The 18483-nt window shown below is 45.8% G+C and overlaps 2 protein-coding genes across 3 annotated transcripts; both read right to left on the bottom strand.

The window, feature by feature from the left end:
• Positions 1-1364: 1364 nt before the first annotated feature.
• LOC103534511 (cytochrome P450 2J2) lies at positions 1365-6257 on the bottom strand. 2 transcript variants are annotated; one of them, XM_030455105.1, is made up of 11 exons: positions 6194-6223; positions 6018-6079; positions 5539-5830; positions 4846-5008; positions 4544-4693; positions 4065-4225; positions 3724-3900; positions 3319-3454; positions 2897-3084; positions 2469-2607; positions 1365-1982 (listed from the first exon to the last, which is right to left on the bottom strand). In XM_030455105.1, the coding sequence occupies exons 3-11, from the start codon at positions 5725-5727 to the stop codon at positions 1807-1809; spliced, it is 1479 nt and encodes a 492-aa protein (XP_030310965.1). In that variant the 5' UTR covers positions 5728-5830; positions 6018-6079; positions 6194-6223; the 3' UTR covers positions 1365-1806. The 2 variants fall into 2 exon arrangements, with proteins under 2 accessions (XP_030310965.1, XP_030310966.1); XM_030455106.1 differs by lacking the exon at positions 6018-6079 and having other exon boundaries at positions 6194-6257.
• Positions 6258-8761: 2504 nt separating this feature from the next.
• Positions 8762-16966, bottom strand: LOC103534860 (cytochrome P450 2J2). Its single transcript, XM_008500861.2, has 9 exons — positions 16760-16966; positions 15026-15188; positions 14242-14382; positions 12436-12596; positions 11438-11614; positions 10759-10900; positions 10461-10648; positions 9446-9584; positions 8762-8940 (listed from the first exon to the last, which is right to left on the bottom strand). Exons 1-9 carry the CDS (start codon positions 16964-16966, stop codon positions 8762-8764), a joined length of 1497 nt encoding a protein of 498 aa, XP_008499083.2.
• Between the last annotated feature and the right edge of the window lie 1517 nt (positions 16967-18483).

Here is an 18483-nt window from a genome sequence, read left to right on the forward strand (position 1 = left end):
TAGGAAATGAAAACAATTGTTTAAGAGTTGGTAAAGTCTAGTAAAGTAATTTTACTAACTTTTGGGTTTTTTCCCTTCCTCTGACTAGTGAAGCTAGAGTTGAGGTTTTCAGTATATCAGTGTCTACAAATTCTGTTTAAAACAAATGTAAACACTGTACTGCATAGAACTTGAAAAATTGCACTAATTTTTAAACTTTTGGTTTTATTTTCTTTGGAAAGAATTATTTTATATTCACATAAAGAATTTTAAAATTAATTCTTTGGTGTCTTTATTCCAAGCAAGATATTTAATGGTCCCTGGGTTATGTTTTATGTTTTATCCATGTTTCTGGGATGCATACAAACAGAGTCTGCATGTTTATATAATTACACCATCTGAAATGCCTTGTTACAGAGAACATACTTAGAGAAGAAGAAAATGCAGGTCAAAAGAAAAGGATTCAAAACCTACCTGGACATTAACACTTACGTGAAAACAGATGCTTTTAATTCCTTCAGGAGATGACATGATTCTTAGAAGAGATGATGGGGAAAAAATTGCTTCCTCTAGGAATATGCACACACAAAAAGCACTCCAGGAAAAATTGAAAATGAACAAGACAAGACTGATTTCTCCTTGCTTCCTCATCAGGTGAGCAGGAGCTGGAGGTGTTACCTGTTACCTTCCTGTCAGGCAGCCTGAGTCCTGCACCCAGAGCTGCAGCTTCTTGCCCACGGGAACCTGTCCAGGGTCCTATGGTGTGACTGCTACTGAGCTGATGCATTTTCTGGTGTAACTATCACTTGTCAGGCTTGGAACTGTTTTACCTTCCTTGTGATGGCTGAAAATAAGAGGATTGTGTTGCTCTTTTTTTCCCAAGGTTTCCATCTATTCATTAGACTCTGAGTGCAGCAGGCTTGGCCATGTATCCTGTGTGGCTGGAGCTCAGCCCTCTGCCCATCAGGCACACCAAGCACCCTGTGATGCTGGGCAGGTAAACAGGGAGCATTTAGCATATTCTGGGAGGCAGGACCCACAACTCCATAGCTCCAAATACAAATGTTTTACAGAGAGCTCAGTCAGAGTGGAGAGCACCCCCTGAGCTCTGTGTGGATGTCACAGTCTCTGTGAGACTGCTGTGTCATTAAGTTTCATCACCCCTGCAGGACTGCTGTTGCTGTTTCAGTACCAACCTCTCTGCTAATGAAGAGCAAGGCTGCAGGGACCTGGATGGAGCATTGTGCAGCTTCCTTTGCACAGGTGGGCAAAGCCCCCTGCCATCCTCTGCCACAAAATGCAGGGCACAGCTGAAGAATTTTCCAGGATTGGAAAGTGCCTGTCTTGGTCTTCACTTTGCAGAAAGCTTCATGACAAAAATGGTTTGGAAAGGATTTATTGATGCATGCAAAAGAGATGTTCTCGGGACTTTAACAGATTATTTGCCAAGGAAAACAAAATCAAAAAGAATTGTCAGTAGCTCCCTGAATTAAAGCTCTGAAGCAGGGGCTGGTACCTGCCCAGTGCACAGCCATCTGCTATAAAATTGGGAAAGCCTCAAGCCTCCTTGATACACAGTGCATCCTGTGAGCCTAACAGTGCCCTGGCAGATCCCAGGCTGGTCACCCTTCTCATGGGAGGCAGAGAGCAAGGTCAGCTTGCAAAAGAAATTATTTTGCTGTTGCTGTAAATAATCAAAAGAAATGGCTCAGCCTCTGGCAGGAGCCAGGTCGTTGCCACCACCAGCCAGGGGAGTGGCCAAGGGCTCATTTTGTACATCCCTGCCAGAGGGATGTTCTTCCCATGAGGATAGTGGCCATGGCTTCCCTACCGAGGTACTGCACAGATCTTGTAGGGCTCTGGGGCCATCGTCATGCCCAGCTTGGGCTGGAGGCTGAGTGTGGTGCCTGGGGGTGCCTGGAAGGTGAATTTCTGGAGCAGAGAGGTGAAGAAGAGGAACAGCTCAGAGCGGGCCAGCACTTCACCCAGGCAGGCACGTTTCCCTGTGGAGACAGTCACCAGTGGCATCCTCAGCACATGCTGGCTGCTCACCTGCTTTTGCTAAGAAACCTCCCCCCCTTTCTGCCTGCAGGTGTGTGCTGCTGGTGTGGGGAACAGGGCTGCTAAAACCCATCCCCCTGAGCAATCTCTTGGGGTATGACTCATGGTGGAAACAGTAGAAGAATCCCTTGTGACCTCACGACCAAGAGCAAGGAACAGCCTTGGTGAGGGCAGTTCTAGAATCTCTGGATTTTTTTATCTACTTTTATTTATCCTTATCTCTCTTCTGTGCATGTGAAGAAAGACAAGGATAAGAGTGTGGCTGCAGTACTTCGGGGTGGCCACATGAGCACTGCTTGAGCAGTACCTCCCAGGTACAGCAAACATCTGCCCTTTCCATCACCATTTTCCACTGCAACTCCCTTGTGCAAATGAAAGCCCCATCCCAGTGCTTCAGCAAGGAAGCACCCAAATGCAGCACATCTTACCTGCTGAAAATGGCACAAAATATTCCCTTTTCAGGAACTGACCATCCTTCAGGAAATGCTCAGGGTTAAAAGTGTCAGGGGTTTCCCACTCATTCTTGTCGAACATCACGGAGGTTAAATTTGTAACCACAATAGTGCCCTAAGGTGGGAAAAAGGAAAATCAGTTGCACTTCCTGTGTCACTGGCAGAGCTGTAAAACCTGTGTGAGATGGGATCTGAGCCTCCATGGTGTGTGTGGGTGTGGTTTCCTCTAATCATTGTGCTGCAGAACAGGCTGTTGTTTGCATGACAAATATCCATGTTCCATAGGAGTGAACTCTGGACAGGGCAGAGACTGTGGCTCTGCCCTCCTGTCTGTGCATGAGGGACATGGCCCAGTGACATCTCTCTGGAGAACTGGGAGCCCCAGTGCTCAGGAGTGGGGTTACCTTTGGTATGCAGTAGCCATCCAAGACCGCGTCCTTTGTTGTCTGCCTTGGCACATTGAAGGGGATGATGTTGCCTTTCCTCTGCACCTCATGGATGACAGCATTGGTGTAGGGCATGTTGTTCCTGTCCTCCAGCGCCGGCGGCCGCGCCTGCCCGATCACTGCATCAATCTCTGACTGCACACGGGCTGGGGTGAAAGAGCAGGGATCAGCCAAGGATCAATCAAGAAAACCCCAAAAAATAGCTCTCGAAACAACATGGGATGGCTGATAGGATGGTCCCCAACGGAGCAATTTGGGACATCTACCAGTGTTTGTAGGTCTTCTATGTGAGTGCTGGGAGAGTCCCAATTTTTCTCGCTCTTAAATGAACCCCCTCACTCCTCACAAAGCTGAAGGATAAGAGCTTTTGCTAACTGTACCTTGAATTTCTGGATACGTGGTCATAAACAGCAGCCCCCAGCGGATGGTTGTGGAGGTGGTCTCTGTCCCAGCAAACAGCAGGTCGAGTGTGCATGCCACAAGGTTTTCTTCCTGGAAAATGCCCTCGCCTTCGTCCTTCACAAAAAGGCGTGTTAGTGCCACATCAACAGGGAGGGCTGCCCTGACAACAGGCCCAGTCCTGCCCACAAAGAGTTAACCCCAAGGATTTTGGCAGAAGCTGCTGAGCTCTGCATGTCCAATCTCCTGATGAGGGCCCTGAACCTGACATCCATCATAAGCTCATGAATGGCCACAGAGGCAGCTGCAATGGAGCCTTGGGGTTGTTTCTTGTTCCTCCTGATTTCTAAGCTCTGCTGCAGAAGGGTTTTCTCCAACTTACTAACCTTGTCTATCTCCTCCAGGTAGCTGTCAATGAAATCCCGGCTCTCTGAGGGGTTCCTGTCCTCTTTGTGTTTGTTGATCTTCTCTTGGACAAACTGTTTCATCAACTTGCAGTTTTTAAAAATGGTTTGGTGCGACCCCGGTAAGTAGTTTAGTATAGATGGGAACTGGTTGTACAGCTTTGGGCACAAAATGAGAAAGGCAAACTGAATAAATGCCTGAGAAGACCTTATATTACCAAAACTTGAGGAGATGGCAAACACTACAAGTTTCAAGGTTGTCTCCAAAGAAATAATTATGGCCAAACTGCACACTGCTCATGTTGGTGTGAGCAGAACTCTACCTGGGCCATGATGGAGCCATTGAGGATAACTGTCTCATCCATCAGCCTCAGCAGTCTCTGGAAGTCCTCATCATGGTAGTCAAACCGATTGCCAAAGATGAGGGAGCAGATGATGTTTGAAACAGCATTATTGATTTTCAGGTGAGGGCAGAAAGGATTCCCTGGAGAAGGAAAATGGAATGGTCACTTTTACTCCAATTGTCCCAGAAAAAGGGAAGACAAAACAGATGTAAACCATCCAACAACTATGAAATGACTGGAATAAATGGCTCCTGAAGCACAGCCTCTTGAATCACCTCAGTCCAGCACATGTGGTGACCTAAAGAGCTGCTCAAGCTTTGGCTGAGCAGCCCCAGCATGGAGCTGGGATGCTGGCAGGCTGCTCACATGGCTTGCAAGGTGAGAAAGCATGCAGTGAAACTGAAATGGGCCATACTGGTTGCTGTTTTATCACAGCATCTGAGGGCTGTGGCACTCACCCTGCTCATCCCGAAAATCATCCACGAGGAACCGGCACTCCTCCTGGATACGCTCCTCCAGGCTCCTCTTCCCCAGGCCAAAGTTTCGGAGGGTGCTCAAGGCAAACCTCCTCTGCTGCTTCCACAGGTGCCCACTGGAGGAGACCAGTCCTGGCAGAAACAAGTCACCATGAGCCAAAGCAGATCCCTCCACCAAGGGGAAAAAGCATCAGGGCTCTGCTTTATTTTCAGCCATCTCAGACCTCTGCAGTGTCAATGCTTCGACCTTACAGCTGAGATACATGTCCTGAGGGATAACTCACCAGTGTCTGTGAATATCTCCCTGTTAATAGGAAGTATTGGGCGATCCATGAAGTTTTCCCCCTGGTTTACAAGAACTTCCTTAACCAACCGCATCCCATTTACACACACAACCGTTTGGCTGCCCATCTCCATGCCGAAAATGTCCCCGTATTTTTCAGTGACCTGGTACAGGAGAGAAATACACAAAGGAAGTTTCATTTGCAGTGAATGTGTCTGCTAGGACAGGGACAGCCCTGTTAAGGGGGAATGGGTAGAAGAAAAGGGGAGCTGAGAGTGGTAGTGTAGGTGGGTTTTTTGCTTAAGCATCTACTTGTCTGGCTATGGTCTTTGGGCTATAAAAGAAGTAAAAGTCTCCAGCTTTGCTTTTTTAGTCCTTTTTTTTCTCCAGCTTTTGTTTCACTCCCCTCCCTAAAGCCCCTCCAGGCCCTGGTCAGACCCTCAAGGCTCTTACAGCTGTGACTGAATCCATGCAGTCATGCTGTGTCCTTTGACTAAAGGATTGTTCCAGACTTGAACCCTCTGTGTGCCTGGGAAACTTTCACCCATGGTGCTACCAACCAAGGGCCAACCCCCTGCCTTCCCTGAGGTGAGATTCCCTGAGACCTCATGGACCACAGGGTTTGGATTAACCCCATCCCTGCACCTCCTCTCTCCCTTCCTCTCTCCCCCTGCAGTATCCAGCACCCTCATACCGTCTGTACTGCTTTTACGGGATTTTTAAAGTTCAGCAGGTATGTATGTCCCAGGATGGGGAGGTAGAACGGGGTGGGAGGGAAGTCCTTTGGCTTTCTGTGCTTCATGTAGTCTGCGACGAGGAGGAAGACCACGAGGAAGACAAAGAGCATCTGGAAGGAGATACTCTCCCAGAGGAAGTGCAGCATGGCTGGGTGGTGGGACCCTGCAGGAATGTGTCCTGGAGCCAGGCAGGCAGGGGGAGCTCACCAAACCCCCAGGGCCAGGGAGAGGGGTGATGTCCTGGTGCAGCTGTGGGCACAAACACAAGACAGCATGGAACAGTTTTTGCTGGCCTGGAGCCTGCATTTGGATTTCTGCTTTCCCAGTTTTCAGCAAGGACTGTTTAATTAAACCTCCTCTGGGTTAACCCCCTTTTTTCATTAAGCTCAAACATTTCCCTCTGTTCTCATTAAAAAAAAGCCAGACTCACACACACCTCCACTTCCTGTTCCTGCTCCCACCACTGCCTAACAAAGTCACAGTGCTCTATGTCCTTCTCTAAAGGACAGAAACAAGCACAAATGAAACCCTCCCAGTGCTGTTCCCACAAGCCCACGGCTTGGTGTGAGCCCCACACTCTCCTCCCCGTGGTGCCCTCCCTGTGCTCCGTACCGGTGTCAGCTTCACGGTTCCGAGGAGGCTCCAGCTGCTCCAAGTGCCTTGTGATTTCCTTGTTTGCATAAGCTCCTTTGCAAAGAGTCCCAGGCCCAGCCCACATCAGTGAGGGCAGCCAATATAAGGTTGCACAACTTTCACAACCCTGTGACTGCTTTTGGTTACAGTGCATCAGTGTCATATTGACTGGAAGCCAAGAGCTGCCCTGGATCTCACAAGGTTTGTCCTGTCTTCTCTGATCTTCACCAGATCTTCACCAGATCTTCACTAAAGAGCAAGCAAAGCTCCATCCATGAGACTGGGCCTGTTCACAGGCTTTGAGTCTGGAGCCTGTGCTGAAGAGGTGCCCAAGGCCCATGAAAGTGCTGGTGCTGAAGTTTCCCATTAAAGAGTGGCTCTGGGGCAGGCAGGTGATTGTGCACGTCCACTCCTTTTAATAGTGTTTTTCTTTTATTGTGAAGAACCTTGGCTCCCACCTCAGGCATGAGGGGACAATTTGCTCACTTTTGAGGACATCACTTATGGCCAAAGGCAAGGCACAGAGATGCAGCAGTGCTGCTGGAGCAAGGCCCCATGCATGAAAGTGAATCCACTGCATCACTGTTACACTTGAGAAATGTGAAAAAGTTAAATCACTATTTTATTGTGGAATTTCAAAGGGGGAAAAAAACACCCCAAACTGCTTTCCAGGAGACTCCTTTTACCTCTGGATTGCAGGCACACATCAGTGTGAGCCTGCAGAACTGTAGGTGTTCCCCTCCAGTCATATGAGAGAATTCACAGAAAATAAACAAATTCATGCCTCCTGCCCTTACAGGGTGGGATCTTCAAATTTAAATTACATTAAATTACATTTGTTGTCCCGATGAAAGAAACCCTAAGTAACAGGGAGAAACAAGTTTGAAATAGAAGAGGAAAAAGATCAGCATGTGTTTACTAAGTTAGAACAAATACTACAAGCTATAGCAGCACACCAGCATTTAGACCTACACCAGAGCAAACAAAAAAACCCCAAGAAACCAGTGCATAGACCTGAATGGCTCTGAAAACTCCAGAGGTAAGAAAAAGCCCACAGTTCTTTTACATTTTGTCTTCTAGAAACAAGAAAAAACAAACAGACAAAACCACCACAGGAGCAAAACATGAATTAAAAATGCAACAGGATTAAAATGATCAGTTAGACGAGCAGCTCGGCAACAAACTCCGGATGGGATGTGCAGAGGACTCTCCCATGTGGCACAAATCTGTCACTGCAGAACCACAGCTCTGTACTGCAGCAGAGGCAATTGTTGCTTGAGAGGGAGAGGAAACATGATTTAATCCTCCTTTCCTCTTAACCAGTCAGTATCCTCCATGAGGGGATAAAAATCCCTTGTGAAAGGTGAGAAAAAAAAATAAATTCTCTGGTGTGACTATTCCAAAGAAAAGCACATAGGAGATGCCAGGTCTAAGTGTTTGTGCTTGGTCATAGAAATGGAAAAAATTCTCATATTTAACAAACTCTTTTCTAAAGAGACTCTGGGCTGGGCAGAGGCAGTGGCTCCATCACAGAGACTGCCATGCCCCAACCCATGCTATGGACACAGCCCCGCATCTTAGCTAAATCAGAAGGGAAGTGGGTGAGCTCGTGATTTCCCACCACAAAGCCATTTCCTTCCTGAGGGCCAGTGGTGAGCTGCTGCTAGCACAGTCCTTCCCACACTCTGCTGCTCTCAGTTCTGTTGGGGTTCAGCTACACTACTCCTAAGCAATTACTTTTTGCAACTTTTATTTCCCTTGGTGCATTTTACTACTACAAAACTTTTTTAGAGAAACCTTTCCCTCTCATATAACTGCAATATTGGATTTTTACAGCTATTCACCACCTGGAGGCATGGGTCCTCCTGACATCCCACTTGGGCTGGCCTGTGGTAGGAGCTGCTACTACCACCCTGTAGCCTCCTAATCAAAACTTCCATATATGTGTAAGATCAAAAAAATGCATGTTCCTGCTCCAAGGAGCTCTATTTCCACTGCAAAGCAGCAACTTGGTGGTGTGTGGGGGGGTACACAGCAAACCAAAGCCAAGGGCACCTGAGCCTCACAATCAGCTGTGGCAACCTGGAAGTCTAAATTGGTGTTGAGGCATGACCTCAGAACTTGGATGATGCCAGCTGTCCCCACTGACCAGGAAGACTGCAGAAAACACAGGGGCTGCTGAATGGTCTCTGGGAAATGGACCATAGTGAAGATCCCCTATGGAAAAGCCACCTTGGACCCAACTGTGCCCACAGTTCTGCAGCTGGCACACAGGTACTAATGGGGAAAATTCTATAAGGCTTGTGAGCTCATGTATTTTTGTCAAACTGATAGAGGGGAGGATGCCAGAGGCAAAGGGTAGAACCCCAAGGGTTGTCCTCATTGCAGGATATGGCCCTCCTGCATCCCCAATTTCCACCTTGATATTGTTTGGGTGGTGAGACATCTGTGGCCCATCATTTCAGCCCAAAAGCTGTGGGATGGATGGGAGAAGGGACAAGTTTCCAGCTCGCAGAGGGCTGAAGGGGGGGTGGCCTCACAGCAGCCTCAGTCACGGGGCAGTGCCTGGATCTGGAAGGGCTTGGGGCAGCGTGTGAGGCTGAGTGTGAAGGCGAAGGTCAGTGCTGTGGCTGAGGGTGCTTGGAAGGTGAACTTCTGCAGGAGGGCTGTGAAAAAGATGAAGAGCTCAGTCCTGGCGAGCTGCTCCCCGGGACAGGCCCTTTTGCCTGGAAAAGGAGGAAAAAAAAATAACCCCAGTGATTGCTGAGCGAGCTGCAGCCACCGCTTCGGCTCCTCTTGCCTGCGCTGTGTTGCACAGGCTGCAGGAGCTTTTCTTCTTGGAAAGGTTAGGTGGCAATGTTCACCCACACATTTTGCAAAAACCTTCCCCAGAAGTTGACTGCTGAGCAAACTGCCACTGCTGCTTGGATATAGATGGAGGAGGGGAAACTTAGTGGAAAAAAAAAAAAATCAAAACCTAAAAACCCCAAACATTTACACAGTTTGTGCAAGGGGAAAAAAAAAAAAGCTTTTTTCTTTTTTTTTTACATCCTGCCCTAACAAACTGATTTTCCTCCTGCTCTGAGCAGTCAGTGTAAGCTGTTACTGGGATTTTCAGTGTGGGGATAGGCTGAAAGCTGGACAAGGAGAAGTACCTTCTGGAGACGGTGTCTTGGGAAATTAAAAAAGAACTGGAAAAAAGGGAAACCACTTTCCCATACATCATCCTACCTGCAGAGAAGGGGAGGAAAGCCTCCCGCCTCCTGTACTGGCCGTTTTCCAGGAAATGTTCCGGATTAAAGGTGTCTGGAGTCTCCCACACGTTTTTGTCAAACATTATCGAAGTCAGGCTGGTCATCAGGGTGGTGCCCTGCAAGAGGTGGAGAGGAGGGGTGGTTACGTGATGGAGAAGAGCTGAAGGGTTGTCAGACTAGTTTATTATTAGCTCTGTTCCACATATAATGTAAACTACATTTTTTTAAGGGCAAAAATGGCTTTTTCTAAGCTATGTCATTACATGAGGGGGAAAGCCTACAGGATTGTTCACTTCTGTGCTCCTCCATGTATCACCACAGTGTTGATCCATACCACAGTGCTGCTGTCACTGGTGATGTTAATATAACCCATCTTTAAATTGATTGCACTGTGTTCCCATAGGAATGTGAAGCAATTTATCCAAATTATTTTCAATCGATCTGCATTATTGTGGGGTTTGGGTTTGGGGTTTTTTTTGTTGTTTTTTTTTTTAATGATCTGGTTTATCTCCACATCTGTCAGAATAAGGAAAATATTTTAATCTGTGTGGAGCAAAATGCCTTGAGTTTTTTTCTTTGTAATATTCCTTCATACAAGCCATCAGATACATGGAAGAGACGAAATATATCTTTTTGTCTAGTGCTACATTTAACAGATAATTCTCAGTACTCTGTGGAACTAACTACCCCAAACTCTTGGCTTCCCTATGTTCTTTGGCCCTCTATTCCCATAATGCCTGGAGGGGATCTTGTATAAAGTTTCAGGGATTAAAACTTTTAAAACTGAAAATCTTGACCAACACTGTAGGATCTCACAGTTCTCCTTCCTAAGGTGATGCAACCCATAGAAGTCCTACAGCATCCATCAGGTCTTGTCTTTTCTAAGTAACTGTGATATCTCCATAAGATCCTGCTAAATAGTTCCAATGCAGATTTGGGACCTGGGTCATGACGACCCGGTTCTGGCAGAGCAATGGGTGGTCTCCACTTACTTTGGGAAGGTGGAAGCCAGCCAGGGTGGTGTCACTGGTGGCCATTCTGGGCACCCCCAGTGGCACAATGTTGCCCATCCTCAGGACCTCGCTGAGCACGGCGCTGGTGTAGGGCATCTTCTCCTTGTCAGCCATGCTGGGCTGTCGGGACTGCCCGATCACTGCCTCGATTTCAAGCTGCACTTTCTCTACAGGAAGAGAGGCAAAAATAAGACCTGTGCTTAAAAGGTTCCCAGTAAGAAACCTGGGGCAAAAGCATGTGGGAAAGCTGGAAATGAGGAGCCACCAGTGGCCCTACCCTGAATGTGTGGGTACGCAGCCATGTAGAGCAGAGCCCAGCGGATGGCAGTCGCTGTTGTCTCAGTCCCAGTTAAGAAGAGGTCCAGGGTGGAGCACAGCAGGTTCTCTTCATGGAAATATGAGCTGGTGTCACCCTTAAACTTGGAGAAAAGTGTGTCAATGAAAATTCTTGTTAAGTAAGAGATGCTTTGAAGAACCCAATCCAAAACCATGCACCCTTAAGTCAAGTCCCGCTGCTATTTTATTATTCACTGCCCCATGACTTGGAAATTTCTACCCTTACTTTCCATTTACAAGCCCTGTGGAATGCTTTGAAAGACACCCTGTTTGCTGAGGAATTAATTTTGAAAGTCGGTGGTGTGTTTAAATGTGAAGTTTCACAATGGCAACCACAGGCCTGCAAGCTCTCATAGAAATGTGAACGTGTTCCCTGAGAGTCCTCCTACACTGCATGACAATGCAAAATGGGAAAATACAAAGTGTAAATACTTCCAAATAAAAAAAAAAATTAAAATCTGTATTTTTTCAAAGTGATCAGGGTTGCTGGAAGTTTGATGTGGGAGAGGTAGGGAGGAGAAGGAGACATACAGGAGGCATGGGCTCCTCTGGCAGAACAGCTTTGACTCTGCTCATTTCTCATTTCACCTAAAGCTCAGCTTTAGGTATTCACCTCTTACCTTTTCTATTTCCTTTAGGTAACAGTCAATATAATCTCCTGCCTCAGACTGGTCCAACTCCTCCTTGTGCTTTGCAATCACTCCCTTCACAAAAGCTTGAAGTTTCTCCCAGTGTCTGAAGATTTTCCTAAAGGGTCCTGGTAGCCATCTCATGACCAAAGGAAAAGCATTATATAGCTGGTGAGGCATCAAACAGAGAAGAAGAACATTTCTCAAGTTAAAAAAATAAAAAGCAGATACCACTGTTGAGCTGATGGTACAATTTATTATCTCCACTTGCTACCAAGAAAAAAACCCCACCAAAACCAATTTTGCTACAAAGGTCAGCTTAGTTACGTAGCTGTAAATAAGTACAAACAAGATAAGAATCTTCCAGAAGTTTTCTGCTGGCAAAGTCTGCTAATATTGTGTGGCCAAAGCTATCACCAAATATGAAGGACAAGCCTGAGGTGGCTACAGGAGACATAAATTGGTGTGGATGCAGAGAAGCCCCTTAATGCTGGGGTTTGTGGAGGGGACAGAGATCAGGCCTGGCCCATGGTGTGTTGCCATGCAGGAGGTATGTGCAGTCTGTCCCCTGATCTACCTACCTGGGTCATAAACCTGGACTTTCAGGTTGTTTTGTTGAAAACAGAAATTACTAGAAAAACTGGGAAAGGGATGAAGGAAAAGAAAGGAATCTTCACTGAGTGCTACTAATTGACTCTTCTTTTTGTAGGAACATAGATATTTTTAAGATTTTTTTACTACTCTTCAGTTATGTCAAGCATAAGATTGGTTTTACATCCCTGCATTAATTTTTGCCATGTGCCCTAATAATTTCCACTTGTTTCCTTGCTTTCCTGATGGATTTTGTGATAAAACACTACTTACAGTCATTTCCTTTATTGCATGACTTCTTCTGCAGGGAAAATCAGATTTTATCAGGGCCTTGGTAACTCCAGTTTCTGAGCTCTTACACCCCAACTGAACCTAGAAAAGCATCCAACTGGCTTTACCTGGCCCCAGAAACTTCCAATGAGCAGCAGGGTTTCAGCCAGGGAGTGCAGTAGTTCCTGAAAGCGGTTGTCATGGTAGTCAAAGCGGTTCCCAAAAGTTATGGAGCAGATGATGTTGGAAACAGCACTATTGATTTTGTAATGAGGGTCGAATGGTTGTCCTGGAGGAAAAAAAACATGAAAGAAAGCTTTTATTTTTTGGTTTTTTTCTTTAATGTCTCTGTCAAAACAACAATTTCTACCAGAACAACAGTTGTGAAGTAGGGGTCATCTACTTTTCACCCATGGTGATGTTAAGGCTTCACTCAGTGTCCTGGGGTCCCCATCACCCCCATTACACCCAGCTTCCTGCTGGATGTGCCATGAAATCTTGTCTCTGAGGACATCCCTCCCTGTCTCCAGCCTGCCTCCAACACAGGCCACTGGCACATACCAAGGTTAGCACACAGCTGCTGAAAAGGCTTTGAACTGTTTTCTAGGGATAACTGCTGGGTGCATTCCATGCTCTGGCCGTGGGATTTGCATGCTCCAACGTGGGTTTGGAGCCAGCTTTAAACACCAGAAGAAGGTCCCTCAAAGCTTAACCTGTGGGTGGGAAGCTTAGGACTAACCACACCAGAAAAATGCCCTTTGGCTGTCTACCAGAGAGAAATCAAGTGAGACAGGGGAGAGATGGAAAAGGGAGAGGATTGCAAGTCTCTGCAGCCACCTGTAAAACCCAGAATTAGCTTGTACAGCCCATGGATGTGATGCACATCAGCTCCTGTAAGAGCAAAGTGTGGTGTGGCATTTGTCACATCTGCATTGCTTGGGAGAGCTACTGAGCAGAGACCACCATCAACTTGGGCACATTTAGGGCAGGCAGGAGAGCCACTTGTCATGCCATGAGAGACTGGTACCAGTAAGGAATCCAGCCCAGCCCTGAGCTGCTGTGGCATTGCTGGGGAGCATCACTTTGGAATGCAAGGCACTTTCTGCAGGACTGCTGCTCTTGCCACTCTTCAAGAAAGTAATTAAACCGAGCTGGTGCTCAGATATTAGAGTGATGGACATGATCACTATTTGTCATTACTAATGGGAAGAAAGGCTCAAACCAGCAGCTTAATTAGTTTATTGATTAGGACTATAAAGGACTATAATCAATTGGCAACATGGAGTATTTGGCCTGTTCAGTGCAACAGCAATTAAAATGGAGCAAGTTCAGTATATAATTTCACAATTCCTATTTAGATCTTTCTTGTTTACTATATATAGCTCCATAGAATTAGCTAAACCCCATCTGCTTCTATTTAAAGCTGAAGTGCAACATCACCCATGTACCAACATACAAATTATTCTTACTAATACCCCTCTGGCAGTTCTTAAAAGCTGGACCATAAAAGAGCAAGGCACACACTCATCTGTGCAGGATACAAAAGGAAAGCCTGACTAAACAAGTTTTAAAATACTTTGCAAGCCAAGGACAAGCAGAGGTTAACAAAGCCTCTGGGTGTACGTGCCTGGTGATAGGCAGGAGAGCTTCAGTTATTCCCTTGCAGAGTAAGAGGGAGACTTTCTTAGCCATATAAATATGCAAGTATTAATAAACACCTAGTATATATATTAATATTAATATGGAATAAGTAAAATAGGAGGCCTGAGGTCTAAAATAAGTGCTGAAAGGTGCAGTCTGGAAGTGTAAGATAGAGATTTGAGCTACTGAAGAAACATTTTGCACGTCAGGAGCTCTGTCAGAGTAAGAGTTTTACTTCTTGACACTGATTTATCTGGAAGCTTTGGGCACAGTGCTGTACCTCAACTGCCCACCTTTCTCCTCCTCGATTGTCTCCACGAGGTACCTGCTCTCCTCTTGCACTTTCTCCTCAAAGCTCACAGAGATGCTTTTCAGTGTGGCTGCAGCAAACTTCCTCTGTTGCCTCCATATGTGCCCATTGGATGAGATGAGCCCTGGGGGTGGAAAAAACAAACCAAGCAAAGAAACCTCACTGCAGGTCATGGATGAGTGACAGGATTCAGAAACGGCCACTCGGCTTGAACAAAGACCCCCAAAGCAAAGCAAAGAGGACCCACAGACATTTTAAAAAACTATAGCTTTGCCTGGGAATTAAAATTCAAGAGTAATTGGCTTATGCTAAAGATCAAGCTTTATGGATTTGATTTAATCTCCTACTATGTAACTTTGCGTGGGAAAAAAATGGTGTAGGCCAAAATACTGGAAGCATTATCACACTGTTGGCAGAGCTACAGGCAGAAGCACCATTCCTCATCTCTGGAGCTACATGCAAAGGGATAGGAGGGGAAAGTAAAGGAGAAATTAAAACCAGGGGGGAAAACTCCTCAAGTAGATCGACCACTCAGCAGCTTGCATTTATTTCTCCTCTTTCATCAAGACCTGACTTTGATTCCATCATCCCTAAATCCCAGAGAGATTAAAATATATACCTCTGAGATTATTACAGTGAATTTGGTTCCTCTGTGGAAACTTTTATGGGTGCAGCTGCCAAGGGCTGAACTCGGCCTCTTTTACTCTAATTCTTATAGTTGCATATAGAGGAAAAAAATGTACCAACAAGCTGGTAGCTGTGCTTACCAAAGCCTCTAAATATTTCTTGCAGAAGTGGAATATTTGGACGATCTGCAAATATTTCAGCCTGGTGAACAAGAGCTTCTCTCACCATCTGGTACCCATTGACTACCACAAAAGTCAGACTTCCAAACTGCACGCTGAAGATGTTCCCGTATCGACCGATGAGCTGAAAGAGAGATCATCATCCTCTGTGAGCAAGGGCATGGAGAGTTTCAAACCTCACCTGGCCAAGATCTTCAGAAATGGCATCTAGTCCTGCTTGGAGCAAGGGGTTTTAAGAAATAATCCAAACCCAACTCTGCACATCCCATCCAACCTAATCTGTTCCACGAAGGTTGGAGATTGCATACAGAATGCTCAAGAGCTGTAGTGTGGGAGAGATGGTTTACTTGTATTTGTTAGCAGGGATGACCTGGGTTTCACCAGGTGACTGCATCAGTTAAAGTTGTATCAAGGATATTACTTGATACAACTTGTGGGCACCTGCTCCATTCCTCTTCTTCTCAGGAACAGTAGAAAAGGTGAAGACACCACTTGGGTCACCACGCCCAGGCTCTTGCTGCTGACGGCAAAGCACAACAAATAATCCCTTTTCTGGACTTTGTGCCTAAAGCAGGGCGGGTTCTTTCTTGCTCCAGCTATCCCATCAAAGTGGTTCCAACTGCTGATGGCTAGAAACCTACTTCTAATTTTAAGCCTGAATGCATTTATGGCCAAATTATAGGCATTGTCCTTGCTTAGACTTTGCTAGCATTGGAGTCTCCTGTGAAGCATTCAACTCCCTGATGTTTAAGAGCAAAGGGAACTCTTACTGTCTCAAGCTATGTTCTGCCAAGGAGCTCAGGCTAACCTCTTCTGAGTACAAGTCTACATGAAAGGACACACATGGTCACCCTGAACTGCCATGGTGACTTGTGACCCCAGCCTGGGGCCAAATGGGAGCCTCAGTCATGGTGTGCCTGTAAATAAATGTGACTGATTTTTTAAATAATTGTGTTAATTAACAAAATATCCTAAGCATGCGGCCTCCTTCCTAGAATTCTCCTGAGAGACACCTGTGCTAGTGGTCTGTGAAAACCCATGGTAGATAGGCTGGCATTGGCCTGCTAAGTAAAAGCAAGAGATAAATAGTGACCAGAAAGAGTATTTTCTACCAGAAAGTCAGAATGTTTTCTACAGCATTTTCAGAGCAGCATACTCAGCATGTATAAAATATCTCTTTTGTTGGCTTTGGTGGGAGGCAAAGCTCTGAAAACCTTTCCAGAGCAATTTCTGCCTCTTTCTGCAACACAGAAGAAGCCATGGGGATAGTTAACTCAGGTCTTAAATGTTTCCTTCAGATTTAATGGGGCAAATCACTAGCCTCTGAGCAAAGACAATAAGACAATTTCCAGTGGTGATCTTCAAGGTCCAAACAGTTCATTTCTCACACAGTACCTGCCATCTGTCCCCCCTGGCTTGAAACCTTCCTAGGCTTCAGCAGGAAATAGTCATGGTCAGATGGAAAGAAAGAGGAGGAACACGTAGGTCTTCCTCCATTACAGGTTTCTTTCCCATTGGGCTTTCCTACTCCCATGGAAGAGGATGGAAGACATAAAACCAAGGAAGGTTGTCTATCAGACATGGTTATCATATAGCTGGCTCTTTAGAGGCTGCCCTTGTTTTGCAGATTTGGTGACAAAAGTCACTGATGAGGTAAAATATTATTATCAGAAGAAATGTCCATGGAACTCTTACCTTCTGCAACGCAAGATGGAGGGGCTGCCTAAAGTCCACATAGGTTCCCATGAGAGGAAAGAGCTGTGGCCCTGGAGGGAAATTCCTGGGTCGTCTCTTTTTCAAAAGGTCAATAATCAAAAGAAACATGACCAGAACCACCAAGAGCATCCGACCATTCAGCTTTTCCAAGAGAGAAACCATATCAGGCCAAAACAGAAGCTCCATCTTGGCTGATGAATGCACAGATTTTCGTCCCAGGAAGGGACTTGATACTGGTGTCACTTTGGCTAAAACAGGAGTAAGAAAGGACTAGAAAGAAAATAAAGTAAGCTAAGATGCTGATAGCATTCTGGGAACAGGCTTGCCATGGGGCAGCTCCTTTCTCATGTCCAACTACTGCCAGACCACCTGCTGAATAACAGTTTAAATGCCAGGATCTCCAAAAACAACCCCAAACCTTCAAAACACTTGGCCAAGCAATCTAGAAGACCTTTAGTTTTACATCTGTGTTAACTCCCTAACTTTCTTGTGGAAGACCATTCCTCCCTCTGCCCTTAGTAAGGAGCTCCTTTATACAGACACCTAGCTGGGATTACAAGTGTTACAAACGTTTGAGGTTGGGTGAAAGCAGCTTACTTGGCTGATTACATACAGTGGGCGTTGTATAATTTAAAAAACAGCAAGGCATCTGAGGTGATGGATGCCATAGCAGGGCTGAGGGGCTGATCCTTTTAAGTGCTAAGCACCATCTGCAAAAGGCTGGATGCCTTCAATACTCACCAAAGCCTCTGGCTTTGCTGGAGGCTTCAGGTGAAGTTCGAACAAGGGAATCAGGGCAGGAGCCCAGGGGTCTGCCCAGCCACTTAAAGGAGAGTTAAAGGAGCTTAATTTCAGGAGTGACAACATAGGCTCATGTGCTTGCCAGCTAAAGGAGACACTGGAACTTACGTATTTAAATCTCCTGGGTTTTCCAAAATCTCCTTTGAAAGCTTCAAGCAGTCCTGGGAGAAGGCTGTGGTGGACTGACACTGATCCCTGTGACCATGAACTAACCTCATGGCACGTGCCAATATTTTAGCTAAAACTTGTTTCCTTTTTTTTTTTCTTTTACCTTTTAAGAGCTTTACTTTACAAACAATATAAATTTATACCAAAGCAAGAGTGCTGATAATTATATTTCAAATATTTTAGCTAGAAGTTATGGTGAGAAGTTCAGATGAATGGTAATTTTTTTTTTTTTGTCTTCAACATTACTTTCAGAAAGCTTCAATGTTTAATGAAATAAAAGAGGGAATTTTCATGAGAAATAACCTCTGGGGAAAAAATGTTGTTATTTCTCTAGCTTTCACCTTTGCTGCCCATGTCTTTCATTACTGTGGTGGCCGCAGTGCCAGTGGCTACAAGAGCACTTGTATGACAGATTCCCACCTTGATTACTGCAGGAACCCTTTTTAAGGGCACCTCTTGGTTTGAAATATTATTTACAGGTTTCTAGATGGCATTAGGCCCCCAATGGGGAGCAGTCCTGGGAGAAACACCTCATGTCACTGATCTATAACTTCTATTTTACACATCACCATGGCACAGCTGTGAGTAGCAGTGGTTGGATGTGCTTTGTCCCTGTGCCACTGCCCATGTGATGCTCCCATTCCCATTCCCATCAGTGCACCTATCCCACCCTTCCCAGTGTGGCAAGCCTTGCCTTGCTTCCCAAAGGCTAAATCAGGATAGTGGGCTCGTGC

The sequence above is a fragment of the Calypte anna genome, chromosome 8 (assembly GCF_003957555.1).
Source record: "Calypte anna isolate BGI_N300 chromosome 8, bCalAnn1_v1.p, whole genome shotgun sequence".
NCBI lineage: Eukaryota > Metazoa > Chordata > Aves > Apodiformes > Trochilidae > Calypte > Calypte anna.

Bases quoted from the DNA above. Each gene is read 5' to 3' on its own strand.
- LOC103534511 (XM_030455106.1), bottom strand. From the start codon at position 5,727: ATGCTGCACTTCCTCTGGGAGAGTATCTCCTTCCAGATGCTCTTTGTC. The intron at 4,694-4,845 runs GTGAGTTATCCC...TGTTTCTGCCAG, and splicing joins GGAGATATTCACAGACACTG to GACTGGTCTCCTCCAGTGGG. The intron at 3,085-3,318 runs GTACAGTTAGCA...CTTTCACCCCAG, and splicing joins CACGTATCCAGAAATTCAAG to CCCGTGTGCAGTCAGAGATT.
- LOC103534860 (XM_008500861.2), bottom strand. From the start codon at position 16,966: ATGGAGCTTCTGTTTTGGCCTGATATGGTTTCTCTCTTGGAAAAGCTG. The intron at 14,383-15,025 runs GTAAGCACAGCT...TTCCACCCCCAG, and splicing joins AGAAATATTTAGAGGCTTTG to GGCTCATCTCATCCAATGGG. The intron at 12,597-14,241 runs GTGGGCAGTTGA...TTTTTCCTCCAG, and splicing joins GACAATCGAGGAGGAGAAAG to GACAACCATTCGACCCTCAT.